This window comes from Poecilia reticulata, linkage group LG16 (genome assembly GCF_000633615.1).
Source record: "Poecilia reticulata strain Guanapo linkage group LG16, Guppy_female_1.0+MT, whole genome shotgun sequence".
Taxonomy (NCBI): domain Eukaryota; kingdom Metazoa; phylum Chordata; class Actinopteri; order Cyprinodontiformes; family Poeciliidae; genus Poecilia; species Poecilia reticulata.
Genome location: NC_024346.1, coordinates 14,950,854 through 14,975,018, shown reverse-complemented (window position 1 = coordinate 14,975,018; position 24,165 = coordinate 14,950,854). Strand labels below are relative to the sequence as shown.

At 37.7% G+C, this 24,165-nt stretch overlaps 3 protein-coding genes across 3 annotated transcripts; 1 reads left to right on the top strand and 2 right to left on the bottom strand.

Moving 5' to 3' along the window:
• Positions 1-3,551: 3,551 nt before the first annotated feature.
• them4 (thioesterase superfamily member 4) lies at positions 3,552-7,986 on the bottom strand. Its single transcript, XM_008431675.1, has 6 exons — positions 7,545-7,986; positions 6,674-6,866; positions 4,853-5,015; positions 4,467-4,577; positions 4,053-4,177; positions 3,552-3,965 (listed from the first exon to the last, which is right to left on the bottom strand). The coding sequence occupies exons 1-6, from the start codon at positions 7,671-7,673 to the stop codon at positions 3,922-3,924; spliced, it is 765 nt and encodes a 254-aa protein (XP_008429897.1). The 5' UTR covers positions 7,674-7,986; the 3' UTR covers positions 3,552-3,921.
• Positions 7,987-9,135: 1,149 nt separating this feature from the next.
• On the bottom strand, positions 9,136-11,323 carry LOC103478139 (myosin-4). Its single transcript, XM_008431674.2, has 4 exons — positions 10,833-11,323; positions 10,259-10,313; positions 9,907-10,024; positions 9,136-9,814 (listed from the first exon to the last, which is right to left on the bottom strand). Exons 1-4 carry the CDS (start codon positions 11,127-11,129, stop codon positions 9,781-9,783), a joined length of 504 nt encoding a protein of 167 aa, XP_008429896.1. The 5' UTR covers positions 11,130-11,323; the 3' UTR covers positions 9,136-9,780.
• A 2,058-nt stretch (positions 11,324-13,381) lies between these two features.
• On the top strand, positions 13,382-22,795 carry LOC103478188 (nucleolar protein 58). The gene is made up of 7 exons (XM_017309338.1): positions 13,382-13,522; positions 13,615-13,909; positions 14,719-14,773; positions 14,901-15,015; positions 15,109-15,299; positions 21,664-21,699; positions 22,746-22,795. Exons 1-7 carry the CDS (start codon positions 13,497-13,499, stop codon positions 22,793-22,795), a joined length of 768 nt encoding a protein of 255 aa, XP_017164827.1. The 5' UTR covers positions 13,382-13,496.
• Positions 22,796-24,165: the final 1,370 nt, after the last annotated feature.

Below are 24,165 nucleotides of genomic sequence, written 5' to 3'. Positions count from 1 at the left end.
CCCCACCAGCCCCCTCCAGCGCGCCCTGGCCGTCCCAAGCCGGGCTGGAGAGAGTTATGTCACCGGCTGTTACGTAACGCCAGCGGATCGGGTTTGCTTTGAAGTGCTCGGCTGTGAAATATAATCCCATGTTGCTGCCACAAAGTCCAATTGACAAAATAAAACGCGGAGACGTGGCGTTCCTGTTGATTTCATGTTATGTGCGAACGGGGAACACGCTTGGATAAAGCCCCACTTTTTTTTATGGTTTGTTTTTGCAGGGACCGACTGGCGTGCGCCCCGGAGGTGCACACCTCTGCAGGGATTCACTTTATCGACGGCATCTAATCCCTGCTTTTTTTTTTTTTTTTTTTTTTTTTTTTTTTTACAACAGCGGAAAGACAAAGAAAACGATGAATAATCAATATGTGTTCTCGGTTTACACGATCAAATGTTTCTGTAAGACGCAGTGCTTACGCAGGGTCCAGACTAATGCCGAGAGCAGCTCCAGCTTGAGCTGGTTCTGAATATCTGAGCATGTCGACTGTGCGTTATTGCAACTTTTACTCAAGGAGGCAAAACCTGGTGCTTTACAGCGAACAGAGAGGCAGTGAAACATGGATGCTTCTGTCTCCTACAGGACCAGGAGTGGAGAATCTGTTGGGTTGAAGGTCTCAATTAAAGTTTAAGTTCATTTCAGCTCAATGCTGTAAAAATAAGAATTACTTCTCTCAGCCACAGTGATGTCAGAAATAACAGTAAGTCTAGAAAGTCTTCAAAACTGTGAAAATGAATTTAAAAAATATATATCTGGGTCAAAAAGACAAATGAGAATATAAAAAAATGCATCTATTTAGATAAATGTTTTTTGGTTATATTTTTATGCAAAGTGTTTGCATTAAACGCTTTGCATAAAAAGTGCAAAGTGTTTTGCACTTTTTATGCAGTTTATATTTAACTTTATATCATTTTGGTCAGTGAAAATAATATAAAGTTAAATATAAATATATGTTTCATCCATCCACCTAATAGTCTCTGTTGGTTTTAGGTTTTCAGTTGTGTAGCTTAGAGAAAAAGGAATCTGTTTCTCACAATACAACACTTAACCTAAAACCATGATAACTCTTTACAATGTAGGTTAAAAAATATTTTTAATTATATATTAATTCAATTAACGCTTAAGTAAAATTGTTCAAGTAAAATTTAAGATTAATACACATGTAGAGTTTAATAATAAGGAGTTTGCTTGATTTAACTTGGGTCATCAGTCTTTCACCCAAAAATGTTCAACAATATTTCTTGCACTTTTGACATTGACTTCCATTTGTGCTGGAGGGTGCTTGGAGCATTTCACTTTAAATTATTACACTAAATGAAAGCAAACTACCAGAATCTTATGAAGGTTTAAGCATAGCCATTTCCTGTCTGTTTTTTTTTTTTTTTTTTTTTTTTTGAGAAAACTTATTAATGATTATTATTTCTAAATATCTACTACCCTTTATCAACAGTACCCGGTAAAACAAAGCTTGCATCTTGTCTTCAGATCAGTAATGGCTCTGCTGAAAGCCAGCTTGATTGCAGTAAATGCTGCCAATGCCGAGGGATTGTGAAATGGCGCTCCCCCACATTAAAAGACTGATGGGCCCGAAGCGCTGCAGTGGACAGAGCAAGCTGCAGGTGGTTTAACTGAAAGTGGAAAACAGCCGCCCCTCACCCGCTTCCTTCAAACCCAACTTGACCACATGAGACTGGAGCGAGAGGGGAAAAAAAGAGAAGCTTGTGTTTATTTGTCCTGCACTTTCATGCAATAGAAAGACTTTTAAAAACTAGGTAGCATTTCCATTCGTATGCATGCTTCTTCAGCGAGGTTAGAGATGTGAGGGGCCCTCAGAAGACTCGCCAGGCCTGTGCTGCGATGAACATGCATACACAGAAAACCACACAGGAGACCAACGTGTGGAAGAATTGACGTTAGAGTGTGGAGGCTGCTACGGTTATGACCATTATTTGCTAACGCATAATCTAACATCAGTGTGGAGGAGCTCTTAAAGGTTTAGTGATTCTATTAGTAGGTGGTCATTATTACATGCCAAATAAACAAAAGTCACCCATCAAGTCAAGTCCCTCATACATTTTGGCTCAGATATGTGCATACACTCAGGTTCTGGCTGGATGTGTGTCTTGTTTTAGACATAGACTATTGTTGAGTTTCTGGAAAGAGCCATAACTTTTGTGGACAGTACACAAAAGCTTTGTTTATGCCAGCTAAAGTGGTAAAGATCCACAGTTCTGTTCCAGATGTTCTGGCTGGTTTCTTACGGTTTTTATATGTCACATGAGGTAGCACTGTGTTTGATGTGGGCCTCCATTTAACGCCAGTGAATCAGAAGCTTACAATTTTACAGCGGTCTCGTGAATGTAGTACTAAACTGTTCTGCTATTGATTTGGCTTGTAGAAATAATCTTGGTAACTCTTTAACAGAATTAAATTAGGAGAAATTTTGTCCGGCTTATTCTATCCAGAATGTATAAATATGTGGCTTCATCGACATGCATTTGAGCTAGAATGCTTGATTCTGAAGCTGTGTGTAGCACATTGTGCTAGTTGTTCATCCTCAGATGGAAAGTACACCAGTGAAACTCATTGATAAAAGCACCAAATTAATCTGATATTTATAGACGTAATGACTGCATGTGAATCTGACTCAACTTGCGTTGCATCAGAAAAACCATTTAGAGGAGAAAAAAATCTTTAATATGACCACTTGGTTAAATAAAATCTGTGTCAGACGAGAAAAAGAAAACTCACAAAAACACGTCTTGTAGATCCTGGTAATAAAATTTCTCTTTAATAAAACAATTGTGTTTTTAGAAGTCGTTCATCAGCCCCATAATGCAAATAGAGAATTTTTTTTCTTCCATTTTTTGTTAACAACAAACAGATATTAAACATTTTTGCTATTACATGCCAATTTCAAAAATCCCATCGCACTAGAGAAAAGAAAGCAGCTGCATCTCATCAGTTTTTCTGACTTCGTGGCCTGCAGTGGATACCAGAGCAGCGTGCCTCTGTGTGATGTGGAAGCCGTTACCATTTACGGCTTGCTTCAACACGCCACAGTCATTTCTATATGCAGACACACGCTCAAAGTGCCAGCGTGAGCGGCATTGGCCGACGTGATGAACTTTTTTTCGAAGGCCTCGTGTCTTCATGACTAAGTTACGATATTCTGCTGGTGAAAAAAGCTACATTTCACATTCTAAACCAACCACAGACACCACATGGCGGAGCAGCAGCTAACAACCCACACCTGACAATCAAAGCTCAAAAAATGTGTAAGAGGTGTAATACAAGAAGCATGAAACTCACGCTTTCTCATTAGAAAGGCGACCAAATTCAAAAGTGTTACCCTTTCATCCTAAACACCGGTTTTTTCTCTCCTTTTTTTCTGTTACTGGCAGTACCAGTACTCTTTTAAATAAAGTGGTTTAGAGGTCTTTGTGATAAATACTTGAGCAGAATCACACAAAAAAAGCACTTCCTAACCCAGATTCAAGCACATCACAGAATAAACATTTGGTCTTTAAAAAGAGCTTTTATTGACAATATTTTTTCTTTCTTCAGTGAAAATAACATCCACACAAGAATCTTTGATCTTGAAGAAGATATACAAAACATCTCAGGGGAAGCTTCAAACTGTAAGGCCCCTGGGTAACTCAAAATGCAGTCAGTAAAACCTTAAAATTTGGTTCAATAAATACACCACAGATATGTACTGTTTTTGTGTTAGTACCCTTACGCAAAGGCATTCAAGTTCAGTCTGTTAGTAGAGGTTTCTTCAAGATAATCTAGAAAATACGTCCTTAATCCAAACCAATTTCTCACAAAGTCAAACACGCTGGCTTGTTCTGGCCTCTGTTATGCCAGCCTGGCATGCTGCTTCACCTTTTCAGCAGGTGGCTGACACTGATTGACAAAAACAGTCCTGCAAGGAGAAAAAGAAGAAGAAAAAGAAGGGTAAAAATGCGGAAGGTGTCATGACAGAAATGGAAGTGACACTGAGGAAAGTCACCTGTTGCCTCTGTGTGCAGTTTGGAGCCGTCCGTGCTGGTCACTCTACATGAAATATACCTTTTTCTGCCATCCTCTTTGTCCAGAATGGATTCAATCAGCACAGTACTTCCAAGTGGGATGGGACTAGAGACAAAACAACAATTTTAGACTAAAAAAAATGATCCTCTGCTCTCCACATATATTAGTCCACCTGGTTTTGAAATAACCTCAGATCCATCCATCCATCCATCCATCCATCCATCCATCCATCCATCCATCCATCCATCCATCCATCCATCCATCCATCCATCCATCCATCCATCCATCNATCCATCCATCCATCCATCCATCCATCCATCCATCCATCCATCCATCCATCCATCCATCCATCCATCCATCCATCCATCCATCCATCCATCCATCCCTATTTTACCTGCGGTAGTTGATGTTAAGGTTGGCCGTCATAACCGGTGCAGAAAGCAGAGAGGCATGCGTTCCTGTAATGGTGTCTATCATGGTGGCTATCGCCCCCCCGTGGACATGTCTGGAAGCACACATGATGTCTCAAACATTTATTGCGTAGTTTAACTACAAGAGTTGTGGCAAATGAAGCTTTAACACCTTCCTATAAAGAGATTGGTTTTAATTGTGTTTTATTAAAGAGAGACTTTGTTTTCAAAGTTTGAGACAAAGCAAATGGAACATTTCCTTTAAATAAAGCAAACATGCAAAAGAATATGACAAATATTTACGGACAAAAATGGAAAACAAATATAGACCTTCAGACATAAACATGGTCAGGAGTAAACGTTAGCTCACCCTGGCGCCCCCTCTAAAAGGTGTCCAGCTTGGAAGATGCACGCGCACTTGAGCTTATCTTGTCTGAAAAATATAACATACTCGAACGAAGCTCCAGGGTCCCTGATGTTCCGGGTGAAAAGGCGAGCTTTTGACTGGATTATCTTGCTGAGATACACTCCCCCTGATGAGACACAACACAAGAACACAGACCGATCAGCAGCTAGCCTTCAGTGATTAGTTTGAAATATATGTGCTTCATAACCAAGACCAGAATGAGGAATTACAAACAAATCACTTCATCTACATGTAATCTGTACATTTTTACAAAACACCAAAATGGCTCTTATAGAAACATGGTGACGCCAATGTGTGCTACAGTGAGCTTTGTGTTTGTCTTAGTTTAACCCTCCTTACCACCTTCTGCACCTTGCATGATGACAAGATTAACCTGGGCCCTCATCCAGCCTCGTTTCTGCCAGCTCCAGCCGTTTTGAACTTTTAAATTATCCCTCCGACTGTAAATATAAACAAGTTTAGATGAGCAGCTGTGTCCTTGCCGATGCATATCAGCACACATTTGCCTAACCTGAATGGCCTACGCTGTTGTCCGACCAGTTTTGAAGAACGCTAACTAACTCCAAGGAAGCAGAAAGTCCTTGATTATCAAGTTAAAGATTCTGCTCAACTGCGAACATGCCTGTTGCATTCATTTTTATAAGAATTGAAACAGGTGCCAAATTGTGATTCTCCTGACTTTACTAGAACAGGAATTGCATACCACTTTGCGTCATAATGTGGAGACAATCGTCTTATCTTGAATGTGAACTAAACAAAAGAGCTGATTACAGATTTCAAGAAAAACAGGAGACATGACGGGGGAAGAGGTGGAGGAGGAGCATAAATACCTCGGTGTTCACATGGACAACAGACTAGACTGGAAATGAAACAGCGAGACAAACTACAAGAAGGGACAGACTAGAGCAGGCTGTACAAGATGATATGCAAATCTTCTATAAGTCTGTCGTGGAGAGAGTAATCTCTTCTGCCATCATCTGTTGGGGGCAGCAGCACCAAAACTAGGGACTTAAAAAGGCTCAACAACCTGAAAAAGAAGGTTGGTTCTGTTCTGGTGGAACCACTGGAGATGACGGAGCAAAGAGGGATTCTTCATGAAATCAAGAAAATTGCAGCGAACCATGACTGGGTTCATTCAGACTGCTACAGGAGATCTGGATGTACAACCGCAGTTACAACATTTAATTTCCCTCTGAGATTAATCAAGTATTTTCGAATGGAACTGAATTTACTTTGAATTTCCTTAGACTTTCTTCAAAAACTGAATATATTAAAATTAAAAGAATTTTTAGAAACAATGTCACAGTGTGAGAATGTGTTACTACAACAAAATTTGAATTCATTTAGTTGCTCTTTCTGTAAGTACAGTGAAGTCTATGGGAGTAGCCACATTCTTGACTTTCTGACATAAACAAAGTCGCAAAAAACACACATCTGAGTACTTGAACAGCATGTTCTCTTGTCTTTCCCCTTTTGAAGAGTTTTCAAGAGAACCAGTGGTCATGGGTGGCAAATTAAACGACTCAAAACACTCTGAGGATTTAAATTCTGTTTAAAATACCGACTAGTTTGAGTGTATGATCTTAAAATGAGAATCTCAGCTTTAAATTATAATTCACATCTAAATGTAAAGAAGGTGCAAATGTATTTGGAAAAATTCACTAAGCTGCAAACTTAGGCCAGGATTTCTGTGGCCTTTTTTTTTTCTTCAAACAATTTCTATCTTAGTTGTCTCAAAGCAAAGCCACCAGTTTGCACCTGTACCTGTTGCATACTTTAGAGTCCGATTGTAGCTTGGCAGTCTTGTCCACTGCTCTCCATGGTCCTCTTGTCCTTCTGTCGTCTCCTTACTCAGCCTGTTATAATGGTTGTACAGCTGCATCATCTCTTTCCCCCATGACGAGTTGGGCAGGCTGAAGTCTCGAGGTTTTCGGCCAAAGATTTTTGGCAGTGCATGCTGAACATTAAAACAAATTACAGTTTTTGTTTAAAAAAAAAAAAAGCTTCATTAAGTGTAAATCTACAGAACAAGCAGCCAAAATACACATAGTATCTCTGAAGAGATTCACAGCTAAGCTGGAAGAATCTGTTGACAGGACAACTATTAGTGACACACTTCACAAATCTGTCCTTTACGAAAAAGTGGCAAGAAGATCTACTACTTATGTTAACATGAGAGAGAACTATTGCCACCGTGGGATGTGGTGGTAGTCTCAAGATGTATAGTATTTTTATAGCAGAAACAAGCAAGCTGGTCCGAATCCATGGCATGATCAAAACCATGTAAAGCCTTCCTTCTGCTTCAAAACGAGAGTTTCTATATATCCCAATGACATACATTGTGGTTGTAACGTAATAAATGTGAATACTTTTGCAAAGCAAGACAAAAAAGTAGTTTTAAACTAGCTTAGGTCATCGCTGAAGCACAGATTTACTTATTAATTTTTTTAAATGTCCATCTCGTTCAAAAATATATTATTGTTCTCATCCTGTGACAGAGTGCCTGAGTAATTTTTTGGTTGTCCGTCATTCATATGGTGCAGTCACACTAAACAGAAGGCCCAGGATCCAATGAGAATAGCATGAGGTTCACAGCGTCATTCAGCACAAATAACCAGCTTATTATGGTACCTACCATCAAGGTCCGCTCTGAGGTGGTCCTGAATAAAACACTGGAACATTGTGTCTTCAGTGGTGGATTCCCGAACGGGAGAGAACCGAAGCACCGAAATCCGCTGAATATTCGACCGACGCTTCGTGTCATTTCTAATCTGAAGATAAATCTAAGAAAAAAAAAACTATGTTTTGTATTCAAGATGGGGATAGTACTGTTACTGTAAGGTTGCTCTAATAACGCGCTCCGAGTTTGTTTCTAAACGGCTTTAAAACGCTGTCATAGCTAACATCGAGACTAAAACACTGCCACTTCAATAAAAACTTGAAAAACTCCTTCATTAAACTCGTTTATATATATTTTTAAGCCAACGAGCTCGGATAACTCTAACACTGTTGTTGTTTTACCGGTGACTTTCATGTGTCACGCGCAGTGTCTGCCAACTTCCGGCATCGGTAACAGTGACGTAAGTGCCGGGTCATGTCACGTGCTTTGAGATTTGCATCAGGATTGGTTGAAGGATGAACAAAGCTTCCTGTAACACCTACTTTGTCATAGCAACCAGTGATCTGTTTTATAAACCGCCCAACTGGGAGTTGGATTTAACGCCGTTTGCTCACTTTCTTGACTCACTGAAACGGAAAAAACTAGTTTCCTAAATTTGTTGGAGAGGTGGCCAGTTTCTTGAAGCCCAGTCTCTGTCACACGTACTTACAATTTCACAATGTGATGTAAATGAGGGACGAAGGACTAAATAACTTAGTTGATCAATGTAATGTATAGACTCAATGTCTATTTAGTAGTGAAATAGACAATGAGTATTAATGAGTTAGATATCGTAAATGTGCCCTTTTAACCTGAAGTGAAAAACAACTTAAATCCAATAAATTTCCATTTTTAGTCACTGGGATGTAGATTTCAACTTAGAAGATAGAATACAGAAAATTATATATTCAATTTAAAAAAAAATGTATTAACCCGAGAGGAAAATTAATTGTTGAATAATTTACTTCAAAAAGTTGTTGTCGATATATAGCCAAGTTGACAATGAAGTCAATATTGAAAGTATAGATGTTTAAATATATTTTGTGTACAACTTTGTTCCAAAATCCCAAAAAATTAAATTATTTCTTTAATGTATTCCAAAGTACGCATATATCAATAGAACATATTTTTTTCTCAATTTAAATGTATTATAACACAACAATAAATGTATTCATTTTCCATACATTTCTGTAAATGTGCCTTCTGTATGAAAAAAAAAAAAGATGTTCTTTGTACCAACAACGATTAAAGCCAACAAAACTTACAATTTACAGGCATTTTATTTGGATAAACCTCAGTTCAAACAAATTGGTCTATGTGAAAATGACTATCTGCTCTCTTTTAAAAAGTTGTGAAAGTTTTTACCAGTCATGTTATTTTTTAGACGTTTTCTCTGAAATTCTGATAAAAATAACATAACAAATGCTAAATGTCTGACTGCAGAGGCAACATGGTTAAGGAAGTTAGTATATTAAAAAAAACAATAAATGGGCAAAAATAAAGAGACTAAGCACAACTGCATAGAAAATAAATATTAAAAATTGAACATATTCAAAAACCACAAAGCTTTTAGCAGACAATTTTGAAAATAGCCAGCTTTAATAACCAACTCATAACCAGAAAATAAATGGTGCAAAGTTTTCATTGCTTTAAACCCCTCAAGTATCAGATTGTTTTTCTGATTTTAAAAACATTTTTCTACAATGAATATTTACTAAGCACAACCAAAGTATTATAAAAGGTTTTGCCATTGACACTATGAAAAAAAACCTTCAATTCTCCAGTAGAGGGAGTCAAAGGACTAAACCTCTCAGCTGAAGGCTTGTCACATTATTTAACTATTTTACTGTTGTGGGTACAGTGATGTGTCAGATAATAACAAAACTTATTTGGGTCTAGGAGTGTAAATAATGAATTCCACAATACACAATACGTTTTAAAGTATTTTAAAGATTCAATAAGCCAAAACAATATTCAACCAAAAAAATCACTTCAAAAACAGAACATAATTTAAATAAAAATGTGAAAAACTATTTCCCTTTTCCCATAAGTCAGCTAAATGTGCATGACAACAAAATATATAAAAATAAGAAGACAAACAAACAAACAAACAAACAAACAAACCAAAAAGATGCCAACAGAACTTATAGATGGTCCTTCTCGGGTTTGACCCTGTTTGGAAAAGTTCAACCAAGTTTACTCGGATTTGATTTTATTGTGGTGGAGCGGACTCTCCACACAGTTTCCTACCAAAACAAAAAGAGAAAATCAGAAATCAGGACCTGATATAATAAAGGCTTTGATGTCTCCATGACCAGTAGCTCTTTGCTTTACTCACCGTGCTTCTTCCTTAGTCATATCTGCATGGACACAAATTGCTTTTTCTCTGTCCAAGATCTGTTGTTTCAAATTCCCAATCTCCTCTTGAGCCTTATTCTTAGCTGCTTCATGATCAGCTGAAAAAAATTAATAAATTGGAGAATTTCTGTATTTGATGCCTAGAAACAGGTCTAAACGATTGCTATATCATCGCCATTAGAGTTGAGTACATGATATCATGTTACAAAACAAGAAGTTTGAAGAGAGGGCAAATGAAGTTTCATGTGGGTTTGTAGGACTGCACCAGGAAACATATTTGCATACATATTGCTACAGTTCAGTGACATTGTTCTTTTTTTGTCTGGACTTACTTTTGAGTTTATTTATGGATTCCTCCAAATCAGTCTTCGTCTTTTCAGCATTTCCCTAAAATGACGAATATAAATGTACTTGTTAGGAGTGGAAAAGAAAAAGGCCATGTGCAAAACAACATATATTATAGAGACCACAGTGGCAAGGGTGGTAGGAGTTCATCCTGTAACTGGGGAGCTGCAGGTTTGAATCCCAATCCCATCCGTCTCAGTTGCTGAGTATTTAATATTTGTATTTTTCAAACATATTTCAGGAATTTATGTTTGCTTGTTATCTGTTAGCGCATAATTAATGTTCAAATTCATAAATATAGGGGGAAAAAATATCAGCTGCGTGCTAAATAGCTTTTCAGTTGCCTTGATGTCTCTCCAGGATGATTAAGCATTCTCATGTATTCTGCACCTTATAAGAACCAAAAGAAACAGTTTATGCTGAAAGTACACATTTTAAGGTTTGATTGAGAGATTCTTTTAATCAGACTGAGATTTAAGAAAAGGGGTACAAATCATGGGGCAACCGCCGCTGCTTGGACCTGAAACGTTGAAAACTTTTATGTGAGTGTTTGCGCCTTGCCTTCGCCGCGTTGCAGGTCTCCAGACTTTTCTCAGCCTCCTTCAGCGCCTTCTCCTTCTCCGTCTTCTCCTTCTTCAGGTCCTCCAGCTTCAGGTTGGCGTTGTCCACTGTGGATTTGAGCTCCTGGATTTTACTTTTCATGTCCATGATGGAGTCTTCCCTCCTCTTCACCTCCGCAGAGCTCTCCACCATGCGGGCCCTCAGGCTACGCAGACTCAGCTCCTGACGCAGAGTCTGAAAAATCATCGCGACCATAACCGCCACGCTGACGGCGACAAAAAAAATCACCAGCTTCATCGTTTTTTTGTTTTTTTTCTGTTGTTGTTGTTCTCACTCGATCGATGGTAGATTTTGATTGGGGCCGTCTGCTGTGGTAAAAACCTGCCGGTGGTCACTTGTTCATCCCTGGAAGAACGTCTTCCCGAGATCAGCGACGCCAAAAGTTGTAGTAACCGGCTCTACCTGCCGAGCAAGCTGGGCGTGTCGATTCACCTGCTTCCTGGTGACATATTTTATGCGTTGGCACTAAAGAAGGCTTTTTTTTAAAAAAAAATGAAAAGAAAAACTTATATATTTACATTACCTTTGAATTTTCATTTTTTCCAAAAACTAGTTGATGTTGGATTTTTTTTCTTAAAAATCCTTATAGGCTACATAATTATAGTTTTACTGTTAAATATAAAATACGGTTAATTGATAATTAAATGTGTTCATTTGCAAGAAAATTACCTAAATCTTTGTGTGGCTTTTGTTAAAAGTTCAGAAAACTTTTAAGTTGGTTTTATATAAAATATGAGATTGCAAATCAGTTAGATTTCTTAAAGGGATAGTTCAGTTTTTTTAAGTGACTTTCTGTTAAGGTATTTACCACCAGTAAATTACTCTCTTGGCCTCAAAAATCCAGGTTAGCTTGTTAGATTGAGGCAGCTACTTCCAAGACTAAAGTGGAGTTCTTCATCTTAAAACAGCTCCATCAAAAAATAACAACAACAAAAAAAAACCTTAGGTTGTTTATTCAAGGTGAGGCATTCAAAGATCCTCATGGAAAAGGAACAAGTAAAGTATTTCTGGCCAGAGACACTTTGGGCACAAAAGTAAAGCGGTGTAAAAAAAATATTGCTTGGGTGTGTGTTAAGCAAATGCAGCTTTATTTATTTTAAAGTGTCCTCTTAATCTGCCCCATGGCCCTTGGCCATGGCCTTTGTGTCACACAAATCTAGAAAAACATACATATGCATGGAGAAATATGTGTTTGCTTGCTCTTTCTTGCTTAGCGTGCTAAACTAGTTTAGGATGTACAAAAATAAAATAAAGTACAGAAGGCATGATGTGCTGAAATATATCAACATTTATGAGCTATACTCTTATAGGTAAAGTTGTACTAAAACACATTTTAACACTATACAATATCTCACCAAAAGCAAGTACACCAATCAAATTTCTGAAAATATGTTAGCCTATATCTTTTCATGGGCCTGAAGATATGACACTTTGCTCCGCACCAGTTTGTCTTTTGAAAATAGATGCATGAGTGCTGCCAGCAGTCCTGCAGAGGTCAGGTTGTTAGCGCTCAGATCATTCGCCGCTCGCTACATCAAGTTCATCTGCATGGCTATCTTTCCAGGAGGAAGGTTCCTCTGAAGGAAATGCAAAACAACACCTACAAACTGCTTGCTGAGTACAAGTAGACTAAGCACATGGATTACTGGAAACATGTCCTGTGGTCTGATGAGACCAACATAAACTCATGTGGTTCAGATGGTGTCCAGGTGAGAAGTACAAAGACAAGTGTGTCCAATCTACGGTGACTTCTTGGTGGTAAGAGTGTCAAGTGTAATAATAGTTGTTCTTTTTTGTTTTTTAAATAACTGTTACATGAATGTTGAGTTTATTTCGATGCTTTTGAGAATATTTTCACCTGCACATATGCAAAAATACTGCTTTAACAACATGTTTTGACTCCTTCACAACAGCACACATATGTCCATGGATTGTATACATCTTCTTCCTCATGTTCCATGTTTTGTCACAACAAAAAGGTACAGTTTGAATATCGATTATACACACATATAGTTACTCTGATAACATGCTGTTCAGCATGTTTCTCAGGATGGTGGATCGTAAAGCCTCTAATTTAATTTTTTTGACTTATTTCTAAATAACCACCCAAAATTTAATGGTTTATAGATTTTTAAAATATCACCTGCTTTTTGTTTTAGATTAGAGTTCCTTTGGACTCTGCGGAGTAGAAGTTCAGTACTCGGGTCCAACTGAACTTTATTTACAGTAAATAGAAATGTGTAGTGGGCTTCAGCAAGTATAGGTAAGATAATAACTCCGTGCAAACTTTCAACAAAACCTTACGGTGGAAATTCTGAACTTTCCCTTTAAGTGGCGAGACAAAAGGTGGCAGGTCTGACGTGTTACCAGGACGTCGCACGAACAGGTGCAGCAACCTGTTCCTGTTTTAGAAGCGATGCAGGAAGGGGGCGTTTCTTCCTGCTTCCAGCTCCGATCCAAACAGGTGAGCAAAGAAAGCTCAGGTGAGTCAACCTCAGGTGGGTGGTGGATTGGCTTCAATTTGCCAGCGATGCGCAGAGAGGAGGTGTAACCGCGGTGACGCGGAGCTTTCACGTTCAGGTTTGAGGAGCTCTCGGATGGCGCATGGAGAGTGAAGAACCCGGACATCTGTAGGAAGAACTCTTAACCCCCCCACGCCCTCCCCCCTAAACCTTAAGAAACTTAAGGACACCAAACAAGAAAGTGTTCTGTTCTTGCACAGGATGAAGGTGCAACTCGTGCTCCCTCTGGCGCTGCTGACGTCTGTTATTTTGGTGGGATTACTAAAGATGCGCAAAAGGGACCACGATAAGGAAGAGAAGCGGAGCCGGTTCCAGGACATCAAGCTGCGGGTGACCAGCGATGTCCTCCAGGAGTACCAGAAAGAGAAGGCCGAGAGACACAACGAGCTGGAAAAGGTTCAGGGCGAGCTGAAGGCCATGGAGGAGGAAGTGAAGGTTGCGCAGACCAAAGCAGAGAAGGCGGCTGGAGATTTAACCGGCTGCGAGGGTTCCCAGGTGATTATAATTGGTTACATAAAGTCAGCGTGATCATTTAATTCAATGTACTTCTGACACGTCCAACTAAAACACAGATCTGAAGAGACTATTGGCAATCTGATATATAAGTATTACTATTGACACAAATTTGTAGTTATCTATTAAAAGAGTCATATTCTACTATATGGTATCCTCAATATTTTTAGACATACGTCTAACAATAGATATATGTTTAGAGATACATGTCTAAAATATGTCTGAATCAAATCTATTCCTGCCTAATATAATGTCAAACTGAACAGAGTGGTGTGAAAACGGGCATATTCAACATTACAATAGGACAATGAAGGCAATTCTGTTTAATTTTTAACATTTAAAAATATGTCTGGAAAACTCAAACTTCTGTGTTAAACCGGTGGGAGCCTATGACCCATTTTCTTGTTGGATTAACTCTTAAAGTTTCTTATTGCTCCAACAAAAGCATTAAGAACGCTTTTCTTTGAGTGAAGGAATGTCAAGTGACATGCTTAATCTTTGATCAGCACAAACCAGAAAATCAGGCTTGACTGATATTGTGGCTGACAGCAGGCCAGAGTGGCAGGCCACTTGCAGAGTGGCTGACAGCAGGCCAGCCAAACGGTAGCAGGATTAAAGGTTTGCCTGTTAGCTATAGTGGTTTGTATTCTTTCTGCAAGTTCCAAAGTCACATTTTCTCTTATTTTCCAACTTAAGGCAGCCCCTGTTCCCAGAAGCAAAACTGTGGTTTGGCAATGGAAATAAATGATAAACTACAAGCAATACGTTTACATTTTCTTGTTCATTGGCAGAAATCTGGTGCAGATCAGCAGGCAGCAGAGGAAACAAACTTGGGCAACCTCAAAGGTAATCAAATCTTAATTTCTCTAAATGTAGGAAACGGTGTTCACACTTTTGTATGCGTAACCCCCTAACTTTTTTTTTTCTTTTACTAGCAGTATACTGAAACATTTAATTTTTATAACTTCCACAGCTCAAACTGAGAAGGAGAAGACGGAGTGGAACGCAGAACTAGATCGACTGAAAAAGCAGCTGACAGAAAAAAGTCCAGTGTGTAACTTCTTGAAAGAGTACCCAGACCAAATAAAGTAATGTCATATCTTTATTTCAGTTGAATTTGCAGAATAAGTCCACCGATCACATTTTATAACTTTTTACTTTTTTTTTTTTTTTTCTTCAAGGACCATGTGTGGCATTAAAGAAGAACCAAAGGCAGAGCCTCCCAAACAAGAGGAGAAAAAGGCAGAACCTCCTAAACAAGAGGAGAAAAAGGAAGAACCTCCCAAGCAAGAGGAGAAAAAGGAAGAGCCTCCCAAGCAAGAGGAGAAAAAGGAAGAGCCTCCCAAGCAAGAGGAGAAAAAGGNCCTCCCAAGCAAGAGGAGAAAAAGGAAGAGCCTCCCAAGCAAGAGGAGAAAAAGGAAGAGCCTCCCAAGCAAGAGGAGAAAAAGGCAGAACCTCCCAAACAGGAGGAGAAAAAGGCAGAGCCTCCCAAACAAGTGGAGAAAAAGGAAGAACCCCCAAAACAAGAGAAGAAAGAAGAACCCCCCAAAAAAGAGGAGAAAAAGGAAGAGGCTCCCAAACAATAGGTGAACCCTGCCAAATAAGTGGACATAAAGACAAATGTCTTGATATAAAAATGTGCACAACAACCATTTTATCCTCTACATCTCAAGGTCGGCAGATCTGTTCAGAAGGACACACCTATTCTGGCTTTTTATTTCGGCTGGGATACAATGTTGCTGGTGACATGAAGGATTTCCAAGAAGAAGGGATACATGTGGATTAGGTTTTCAGTCACTTGACATTTCTGCAAACTGACCTTTAATTTTAAAGCTCTGGTTTGAAAATGGTCAGTGCAATAGTCCGTAGATTTAAACAGTGAATTAAATCAGCCACAGCAACCTAATTGAAAATAAATAGATTAATGTGGTTATGTTCCCTCACACCTAAATCAATAAGTAAAAACGCACATTCTGTAAACTTAAAAATAAAATTGTCTTTTGTTCTGAGACAAAGACCAACTCTGCAACCACTAACTCGACATATTATGTCCTAATTTGCCATATGTCCCGGTTTTCTACCATGTGTCATCTGAATTGCCTCAAGACATTAAATGTTACATGTAGCAGAGGTAGGTCCTCAGATATGACTCTTCATTAGAATTTTCAAGATCCTGTTTTCGTAACTAAAGGAAAAATAAAAGCATGTCATGGTGCAGGGTTTGTTTTGCACAGGTTTTATTTTGTGAAATTTGTTGGGTTTGTTGTATTTTAATCCTGAGCAGCTTTAATATGATAGTTTTTTTTTTTATTTGTATTTTTAATGGGAAACCCTGTAATGGACTGGTGACCTGTCCATGGTGAACCCTGCCAAAGACTGCAGTAGAAAAACAGCTGCCCCATGATCCTGCATGGACCAGCAGGTGATAGATGAATGAATGTCAAGCACTTTCCCAAAAGATTCTGCTATATTGATAAAATAAACTTGCACTGCACAGCTGAAAAGAAATAATTTATTAGAAGGATTGGGACTGCCAAGTTTATTTTACGTTTTTTGGAACATATTAGTAAAGTGCTTGGACTTAAAGTGCCCAGCTAGATTAGCCACACCGCCCTTAAACTTTTTTTTTTTTTTTTTACATTTTGTCTCGTCTCTTAAAGATGTATTTGGTTGGGATTTTTTTTCATGAACCAATGCAATGTAGTTAAATATTGTGAAGATGGAAAACAATGATGCATGGTTTTCAAGCTTTTTTTTTTTTTTTTTTTTTTTTTTTTTCTACAAATTAAAATGTGAAAATCTAGTGTCTCTTTGTTTACACTGATGCCCCTAAATAAAGTAAAATACAACACAACTGCTTTCACAATTCCCCCAAAGAGTTTAATATGCCATGCTTTTAAACATCTCAATTCATTTTGATTTGCACCACCTTGGCTATAATGTTTTTCTTCACATAACAGGTAATAAAAAAATATATTTTAGATGATAGAAAACTTATTGAAGGACCAGTATGTATAAATAACTGGAATAACCTGAAAACACATAAGAAATTCAACCAGTATAATAGCTACTGCTGTCTCTGCAGCAGTTGTAATCAATTGAGGCTAACTGACATTTCCAGTTTCTATAATTAAATTATATGTGGTAAAATTACAAAGAAAACTGTTCTTTTAATAAACTATTAATAGAAAAACTGAGGATAAAATACAATTTTGATTGGTGTTAGCTAGCATGGGATGATGAAATAATACACTTTAAAATGACTTTATATTTACTGAATTGACATGTTATTAAAGTGTAGTACTACTTTGATTAGTCTGAAACAACCTTCATTTTACAGATATTCACAAATTACTCATAAGCTATTTTGGCCTGGGAAACTAGTCTGATAGGCTAGCAATGTCTTTGCAAGGTCAGAAACAAATAAAACAATTTTGGAGGAACTAAGTTCTCATTGAATAAGCATTATATATAACCAGTGGAATAATCAGAACATTTTGTTCACATAACTTGTTTGAAAAGAAATCTCAGTGAACTTTAATATGATTGCTAGTTTGATGTTAGCATACCGCTGTGGATTTAATTAACATTTACAACAGTCCATGAAGAGGGTGTATGTTCAATTATACAATTATCAGCCCATAAACTATGTCTTAAAAGTATTAAAGTAAAATTTCCTTTAAATAAACTCAATAGATAAAGTGAAAATCAAGTAATTATTAGCCATTTTTGAAAGGAGAATGTTTGCTCAACGTAGCAAGGCTGGCAATGTTTTTCTTAGCATAACATGATGACATAATTAAATTTAAAAAACTTTATTCTTTTAAATTGACACCATACATAACAAGCAATTCGCAATACGTAGTAACAGAGGAATATGTGAAAGCTAGCAGGTTTAGTATACTGACAAGTTCAAAGTCACAAAAACAGCTAGGCTAACAGCTGGTATCTGTCTCTCATGTGATTTGGTTCAATAAGTTGTTTAAGATGAAACTTTGGAATTTTCTGGAATGTCGTCTTTATTAACTTGACTGTGACATGTTCGGGGAAAGATGCTGTCCTTCGAGCTTATCCACACATTCCGGTTTGGGCGAGGCATCTCAAGACTATGAAAGGCTATTATACTTCAAATGAACTTTGAACTTACAAAAGAGATATCTCGATACCACAAATCGCTTAAGCATGATCTCAATGGTAAACAAACCATACCAAAATCAAGCAAAAGTTACGGTAAACAGTTTCAAAATAAAAGATATACGACACAATGATTTAAGAACACGAGAAGCCTTGCGTGTTTTTCTCTGGCGAATGAATGGTACAGGTGCTGCGCCATCAACATTCAGTAACTGCACAATACACTCAATCAGGGTGTGTTGAACAAATGGGTGGTTGTAAAATACTTGTTAAACCTGAATCTTTCCTACGCTGGTAATGATTAATGCATGTACACAACCACAGAAAGCAGGAAGGATATTTCTCTGCATGTCATTTAGAGCACAGAGACACAGAAATGCACATAAGAGTTGATTTGTTTAAGTATTTGGCTGATATTTGACTTTATGTAAATTCAGAGGACAGGCATCAAAACAAATTACTGACAGTGAAAAAAGAACAAGGCAGAATGTCAGTGGTTGGTTTTCAGCACTCCACTGATTCGTTGCAGAGTCATCATTTGCTTGGATATGCTATTCTGGTTTATGTTGTGCTTTCTCTGTTGGCTTTTAGCTCCTATAGTTTCCGTCTTTTAGCTATGGCTTCAGATTTGCATTCCTCTCTCTGTTAGATAACTCCTTTGCCTTCAATTTTGAAAACATAGAGATAGGTATTGAATAATCACTGTTAACCTTGCCTGGCTCTCTCTTCCTCTTTGATTCTGCCTCAGGCCTGTGTGCTGGTGAGCATGTAACACAGAGACCAAAAGAGAGCAAGCGAGAGAGACAGAGAGGGAGAGAGAGAGAGAGAGAGAGAGAGAGAGAACAACAGAGGGAAAGAGTAGCTGGAAATGTTTGTCACTCCTGATGATCCTTGTGTTTTCTGTTGAAAGTCTAAACTAACAACTAAATGCAGGTTCATTTGGGTACGGGTTAATCTTAAAGTACGGTTATCTCAATTTAGATGTTAGCTTTGAATAAATTAATAAAACGTTCTCGTTTTGCTGTCTGTGTGAACGTGACACACATGTTCACACAATTTCTGTGTGTGTGTGTGTGTGTTTTTTAAAGAAGCTCAATAATTTAAATCAAAATAAATCTACAAAACAGTTTCACAAAGTACTTTTGTTATTTCAGTTCTTTCATCTTTATGAGTCACTTTGCAGCTGTTGTACCTGAATTTCCCCACTTTGTGAAAAATAAAGGGTATTTCTGTTTATCACAATCGGATGAAATAAAAGTGTTTGAATGAGGTTTATTAGAAAATTGCACAAAAATAAGTAATCAAATATGACTTTTTGTTTCTACTGTGATTACTTTGCCTACACTTTGAGAAAACAGACATTTCTATTATGCTGATTTTTACTAAGTGAAATCATTTATATCATAGAGTAATCCTAAATGTATACATCAGCCTGTCTTGACAAAAACATTAAGTTATTAAAACATTTATGTGGAATCTGTTGTCAGTGCTTAAAATCTCCAGTTTAAAATCTCCAGATGTTGAATTTTAAACATTTCTGACATTTAAACACACGTCACTTTGTAATAAAACATGGAATAAGTCTGCATTTATTTTCCTCTGAAGTCTTTAAAAGAGATTTCACAAATGGTTAATGTCTGAAATAACTTGAAATAAATAAACAAGCGTCTTACATAAGCATCCATACTCCTTTTTCTTTTGATAAACTCAAGGTGAATCATTGTGAATTTTTTTTTAATGTTTCTACAAATGAACATATGAAATGTTTGGTTTTCATCTACACTCCAAAACTTTAAGCCATCGCCTTCATATAAACAGTTTCCCTGTGTAAAATTGAATCTCTGCCTTGAAAACCACGTATTGCTTTTCTTACACGTTTATCTATTTACACATGTATTATTCACTACTTTATGTTAATCTCTACTGCAAAGTTCCACTTAAATTTACTAAAATTTGCAATCTGAAGTTGACAAAAATGTGTGCGAATGCTTTTGCCAAGCACTGTACTTGTCATTTAAAGGATATGCACTGTTTTGTTGATTTCTGCACTGTCCATTATTTCTCACACTGTCCTTCATCTGTTGCGGATGGAGCATTGCCTAATTGTCGCCCCCAGGCTCACAACAGGCGATCAGAGATCGGGGAGCCATCATCACGTCCCAATAGGCTGTCAAGGTCATAGCAGGAGAGGATGCAGAGGTGATAGAGTGGGACTGAAACAGTAGTCTGACTGACATCTGGGTTGTCCATGAATGAGAATTTTTTTTTATTTTTTTTGACACAAAAATTCAAAACTTGTTCTGCTACATTTAGTTGTAAATTTTGAAATGGAGAAAATTGCTCGTTTCTGTATGCAGGGAGTTTAATGACGAAGAATCCATTAATGCATTACTACAAGACATCTTATTTGTTTACAAGGGCGATTGCTTTTGAATTGCATCAATTATTAACTGCAAACACAGTTATGACCTACAGTGTATGTAGAGGTGAAAATACTGTGTTGTTATTGGCAGGCATCTGGCAGATGATGTTGATTTCACACGTGAGAGTCCAACCATATGCCTGCCTGCAATCACTTTTAACCCAACGTCCGAGAACCTGAAAACAGAGGACAGTGCAACCTTTGAATTTATCCTGACTCTGTTGCAAATCCCAAACGTTGTAAATCGTGCTTAAGTGGCACAATGCATGAAAAACAACAACTAAAACAATTGAATTTTGATGCATTATGAAACTTTTGATTACAGTCATTAAAAACAGGGTACAAGCCAAAGATCTCTCTTGAACACAAATAAAATATAGCTCCTTATGTTCATATTTCTTACTATTTTCTAAATGCTTTTGACTTTACAAGTGCAAATCTAAAAATATTTTAATGTGATTACGTATGGTAGACAAACACAAGGTACTGAAAATTTGCGCTCAGGAAATACGGTTGCACAATGTTAGGAGAGCATATGATATTTGTGAATGTTGTGATAACAGTAAAACACAAAACAAAACATTATTGAATGCTGCTCTCATCTACCTTTAGGTTCATAGCAAACACAGACTGTAAATAATGACCCTGACCACTAAAAAAAAAAAAAAAAAAAAAATCATAATTTTCATCTCAAACACTAAGTTTTATTTAAAAAGTGGTTTCTTTTGATGTTGAATTTTCTAAATTCCTTCTCAAACATTTTATATTTGTTTAAAAGGAAGGGTCACCAAATACAACAGGGTGCAGAGAGCCTGGATGCCTGGTGCTAAAATAATTAGCTAACACTTATTACAATATCCTGCATGTTGGCAGCAGTGATACTGAAATAATAAATGTTGGATCTATCACATCTTTGCACTTTTAGAAATTGACATTTTAGGCAGTTCTTCTTTGTAAAATGCCTCAAGCCCGATCAGATTGGGTAGAGAGAATACACTTTTAGATGTTGCTCAAATTCTTTACTGCATTTGGATCTGTACTTTGACTGGGCCATTCGACACATGAATCTACTCTGAGCTAAACCATTCAATGCAGCTCTATGCTCAGGGTTACTATCCTGCTGTTAATCCTCCACTCCAGTCTCAACTGTTTTTTTTTTTTTTGGTTGGTTTTGTTCCAGGATTTCCTGTTACCACCATGTTCCGCTCTCAGGATGGTTTGTTTAAGAAAAGTTGGTCTCATCCAACCACAGCCCTGTCTTCCACATGTTTGCTGTATCCTCTCCCTGGCCTGTCTGCTGTGTTCATGAAGATTTGTTCACAGATGTTCTCTAACAAACCTCTAACGCCTTCACAGAAGGATTGTATTTATAGCTACACAGGTGGATCTTATTTACTACTTATTTAATTTCTGAAGGGAGTTGGTTGAACTGGATGTGTCAAATTTTTTCTTACATTTAGTATTTTATCCCTATGACAAAGGACATAATCAAGTGACCATCATGCTTGACATTTGTCCTCCCTACAGGCAAAAACTGAAAGTTATTTGACTCTGCATATGCTTTCATGGGTGTGCTTGTGTGTGTGCATGTGTGTGTGCGTGTGTGTGTGTGTCTGTACTGCGTGAGCGTGTTCACAGCAGGATGAACATCACATGTATTGATCAGGTTAATGCGTGGAGGAAAGGCTGCAGGCCAGAGCAGCTGATCAATACATGTCTAATTACATCAGTGTGAGTTTCTACGTTCCCAAAAGACTGATCATTGGGTCCAACCCCCTAAACTCAAACAACGGGTATAAATATGAGCTGCCCTTCCAATGTAAAGCATTTAAACTCCTAAATCAGCGCAAGACTTTTCTTTTTCTTCTTTACTTTTTTTTTTCATCAAACTATCAAATTAATTTTTTTATAACTCACTGAAATGTTTATTTTTAGCCGTTGAATTTAAGCAAAAAGAGACAGTAGTAACATCTTTGGATAAACGAAGCAGGTGAGTATCATTTTGTGTTTCTACATGATGCAGGAGAAATATTCAACCCTGCACTCCCTGAAGCAAACACACCATGATCTGAAATGTCAGCAGGGTCTCAGACTCCCAGTGTCGGAGGCCCAGAGCCCCGAAGGCTGATCCTGTGTCATTTCCTTCAGAACTGGTTGTTCAGGTCTTTTACCTGGCAGTCGGTGATATCTTTTAGGAAGGGGGGGGGGGGATTTCTGAATTGTTTTCTTCATAGAGTTTCTTTTTTTTTTTGTTCCCAATAGGTTTTACCAGTCTGCTGGACCACGCCACTAATTCGCCAGAGGCTGTGTGATATGTTTGATATTCGGTTGTTCTTGTGCTTCATCGTATCAACTAAATATCAGACATATTCCTACAGAGTCTGGCACTGACGTCTGATCTTCTGCAGAGAGGCTGCTCAGGTAAAAGGATGCTACGCTTTACATAAGTGGTTTGTATCATCATGAGAGCAAAGCTTTAGAAACAAATTCATGACCTGCCCCGACCATGTCTGTGTAAATTATCAATGCCTCAAACAACAGTTGGAATGGAAAACAAAGTAATGATAATTTCTAAGCTGCACTGTTCTTGTTTTTAAACACACACCCTCCAAAACTCACAATTAGTTTGTGACTCTGCACTGTATCTTCTAAGTATACAGGAAGATCCTCCTTCATGAGCAAACAGCTGCTGTAGCTGGGATCCTGGTTCTTAAGATAAAGAATAAACAAAATATCCAGATAACAGTCTTTGTCTTACTACAGCAGGAAAGAATTAGCCCATGTTATGGACAGGAAACTCACTGTTTGGTCCCATTATTCTTCTTCTAAAAACTGTTCTTTGTGTGTATGTGTGTTTGTTTCGTGAATTCTGCATTTATTCTCTGCAAGGCTTAAACGGAAGCAGGGCGAATGATTTGTTAATGTCGTCACATGCGTGACTCGTGTTGTATCGCTTCAATTAGAAAGATAACTGCACGCTTCGGTTACCAATTTTAACATTTCATCAGCTGCTCTTATGTAATGATAAGATGCTTTTTGGCTTTTGGCTGTAACTGAACAACTACCAACGAATTCAGATTTTTTTTTTTCCAAAGGACATTTTATTATGTAAGAGTCAATTTTTAAGGAAACTATTAATATCGTCCTATTGAGCTTGTAGGAGATAATGTGAGGAATAATTTGATTTTTAACTAAATGAGACACTCAACAACAATGTTTTTTGAAATGCTCTATGGCAACATGGTATTTGCTGCTACCCCAAATAAATGTTGGGTGAATAAATGTTGGGTGAATTTTATTTAGGTGCATCAAATTACAAAGGGGCAGAAAACTAAGTAAAGCTTTTGTGCATCACACCAGGTTGGCAACAGTGTTTCAGTATGATCAGTCATATGATCAGTCAGCTCTCCCTCTGATCTTTGCTTCATGATCCCCTGCATGTTTGTTGTTTTATTTTCATTAACCCTCACCGTTACTGTATATTTTAAATGCATTTATTTAAATAAAAGTTTTCTGTTACATGTTGATATTTTGTTGAAAATTGTGGTCAGTGAAAATAAATATATAAAGTCCAATATAAAGACGTTTCCATCCATCCATCCATCCATCCATCCATCCATCCATCCATCCATCCATCCATCCATCCATCCATCCATCCATCCATCCATCCATCCATCCATCC

What these genes read in the sequence shown, in the direction of transcription:
- LOC103478139 (XM_008431674.2), bottom strand. Translation starts at nt 11,129, where the DNA reads ATGAAGCTGGTGATTTTTTTTGTCGCCGTCAGCGTGGCGGTTATGGTC. An exon ending in ATCCATAAATAAACTCAAAA is followed by an intron (nt 10,025 to 10,258) that starts GTAAGTCCAGAC and finishes AATTTTTTTCAG; the next exon opens with CTGATCATGAAGCAGCTAAG. An exon ending in ATGACTAAGGAAGAAGCACG is followed by an intron (nt 9,815 to 9,906) that starts GTGAGTAAAGCA and finishes TTGTTTTGGTAG; the next exon opens with GAAACTGTGTGGAGAGTCCG.
- them4 (XM_008431675.1), bottom strand. Translation starts at nt 7,673, where the DNA reads ATGACACGAAGCGTCGGTCGAATATTCAGCGGATTTCGGTGCTTCGGT. An exon ending in GACTCTAAAGTATGCAACAG is followed by an intron (nt 5,016 to 6,673) that starts GTACAGGTGCAA and finishes GTGTCTCATCAG; the next exon opens with GGGGAGTGTATCTCAGCAAG. An exon ending in ACTGCACACAGAGGCAACAG is followed by an intron (nt 3,966 to 4,052) that starts GTGACTTTCCTC and finishes TTCTCCTTGCAG; the next exon opens with GACTGTTTTTGTCAATCAGT.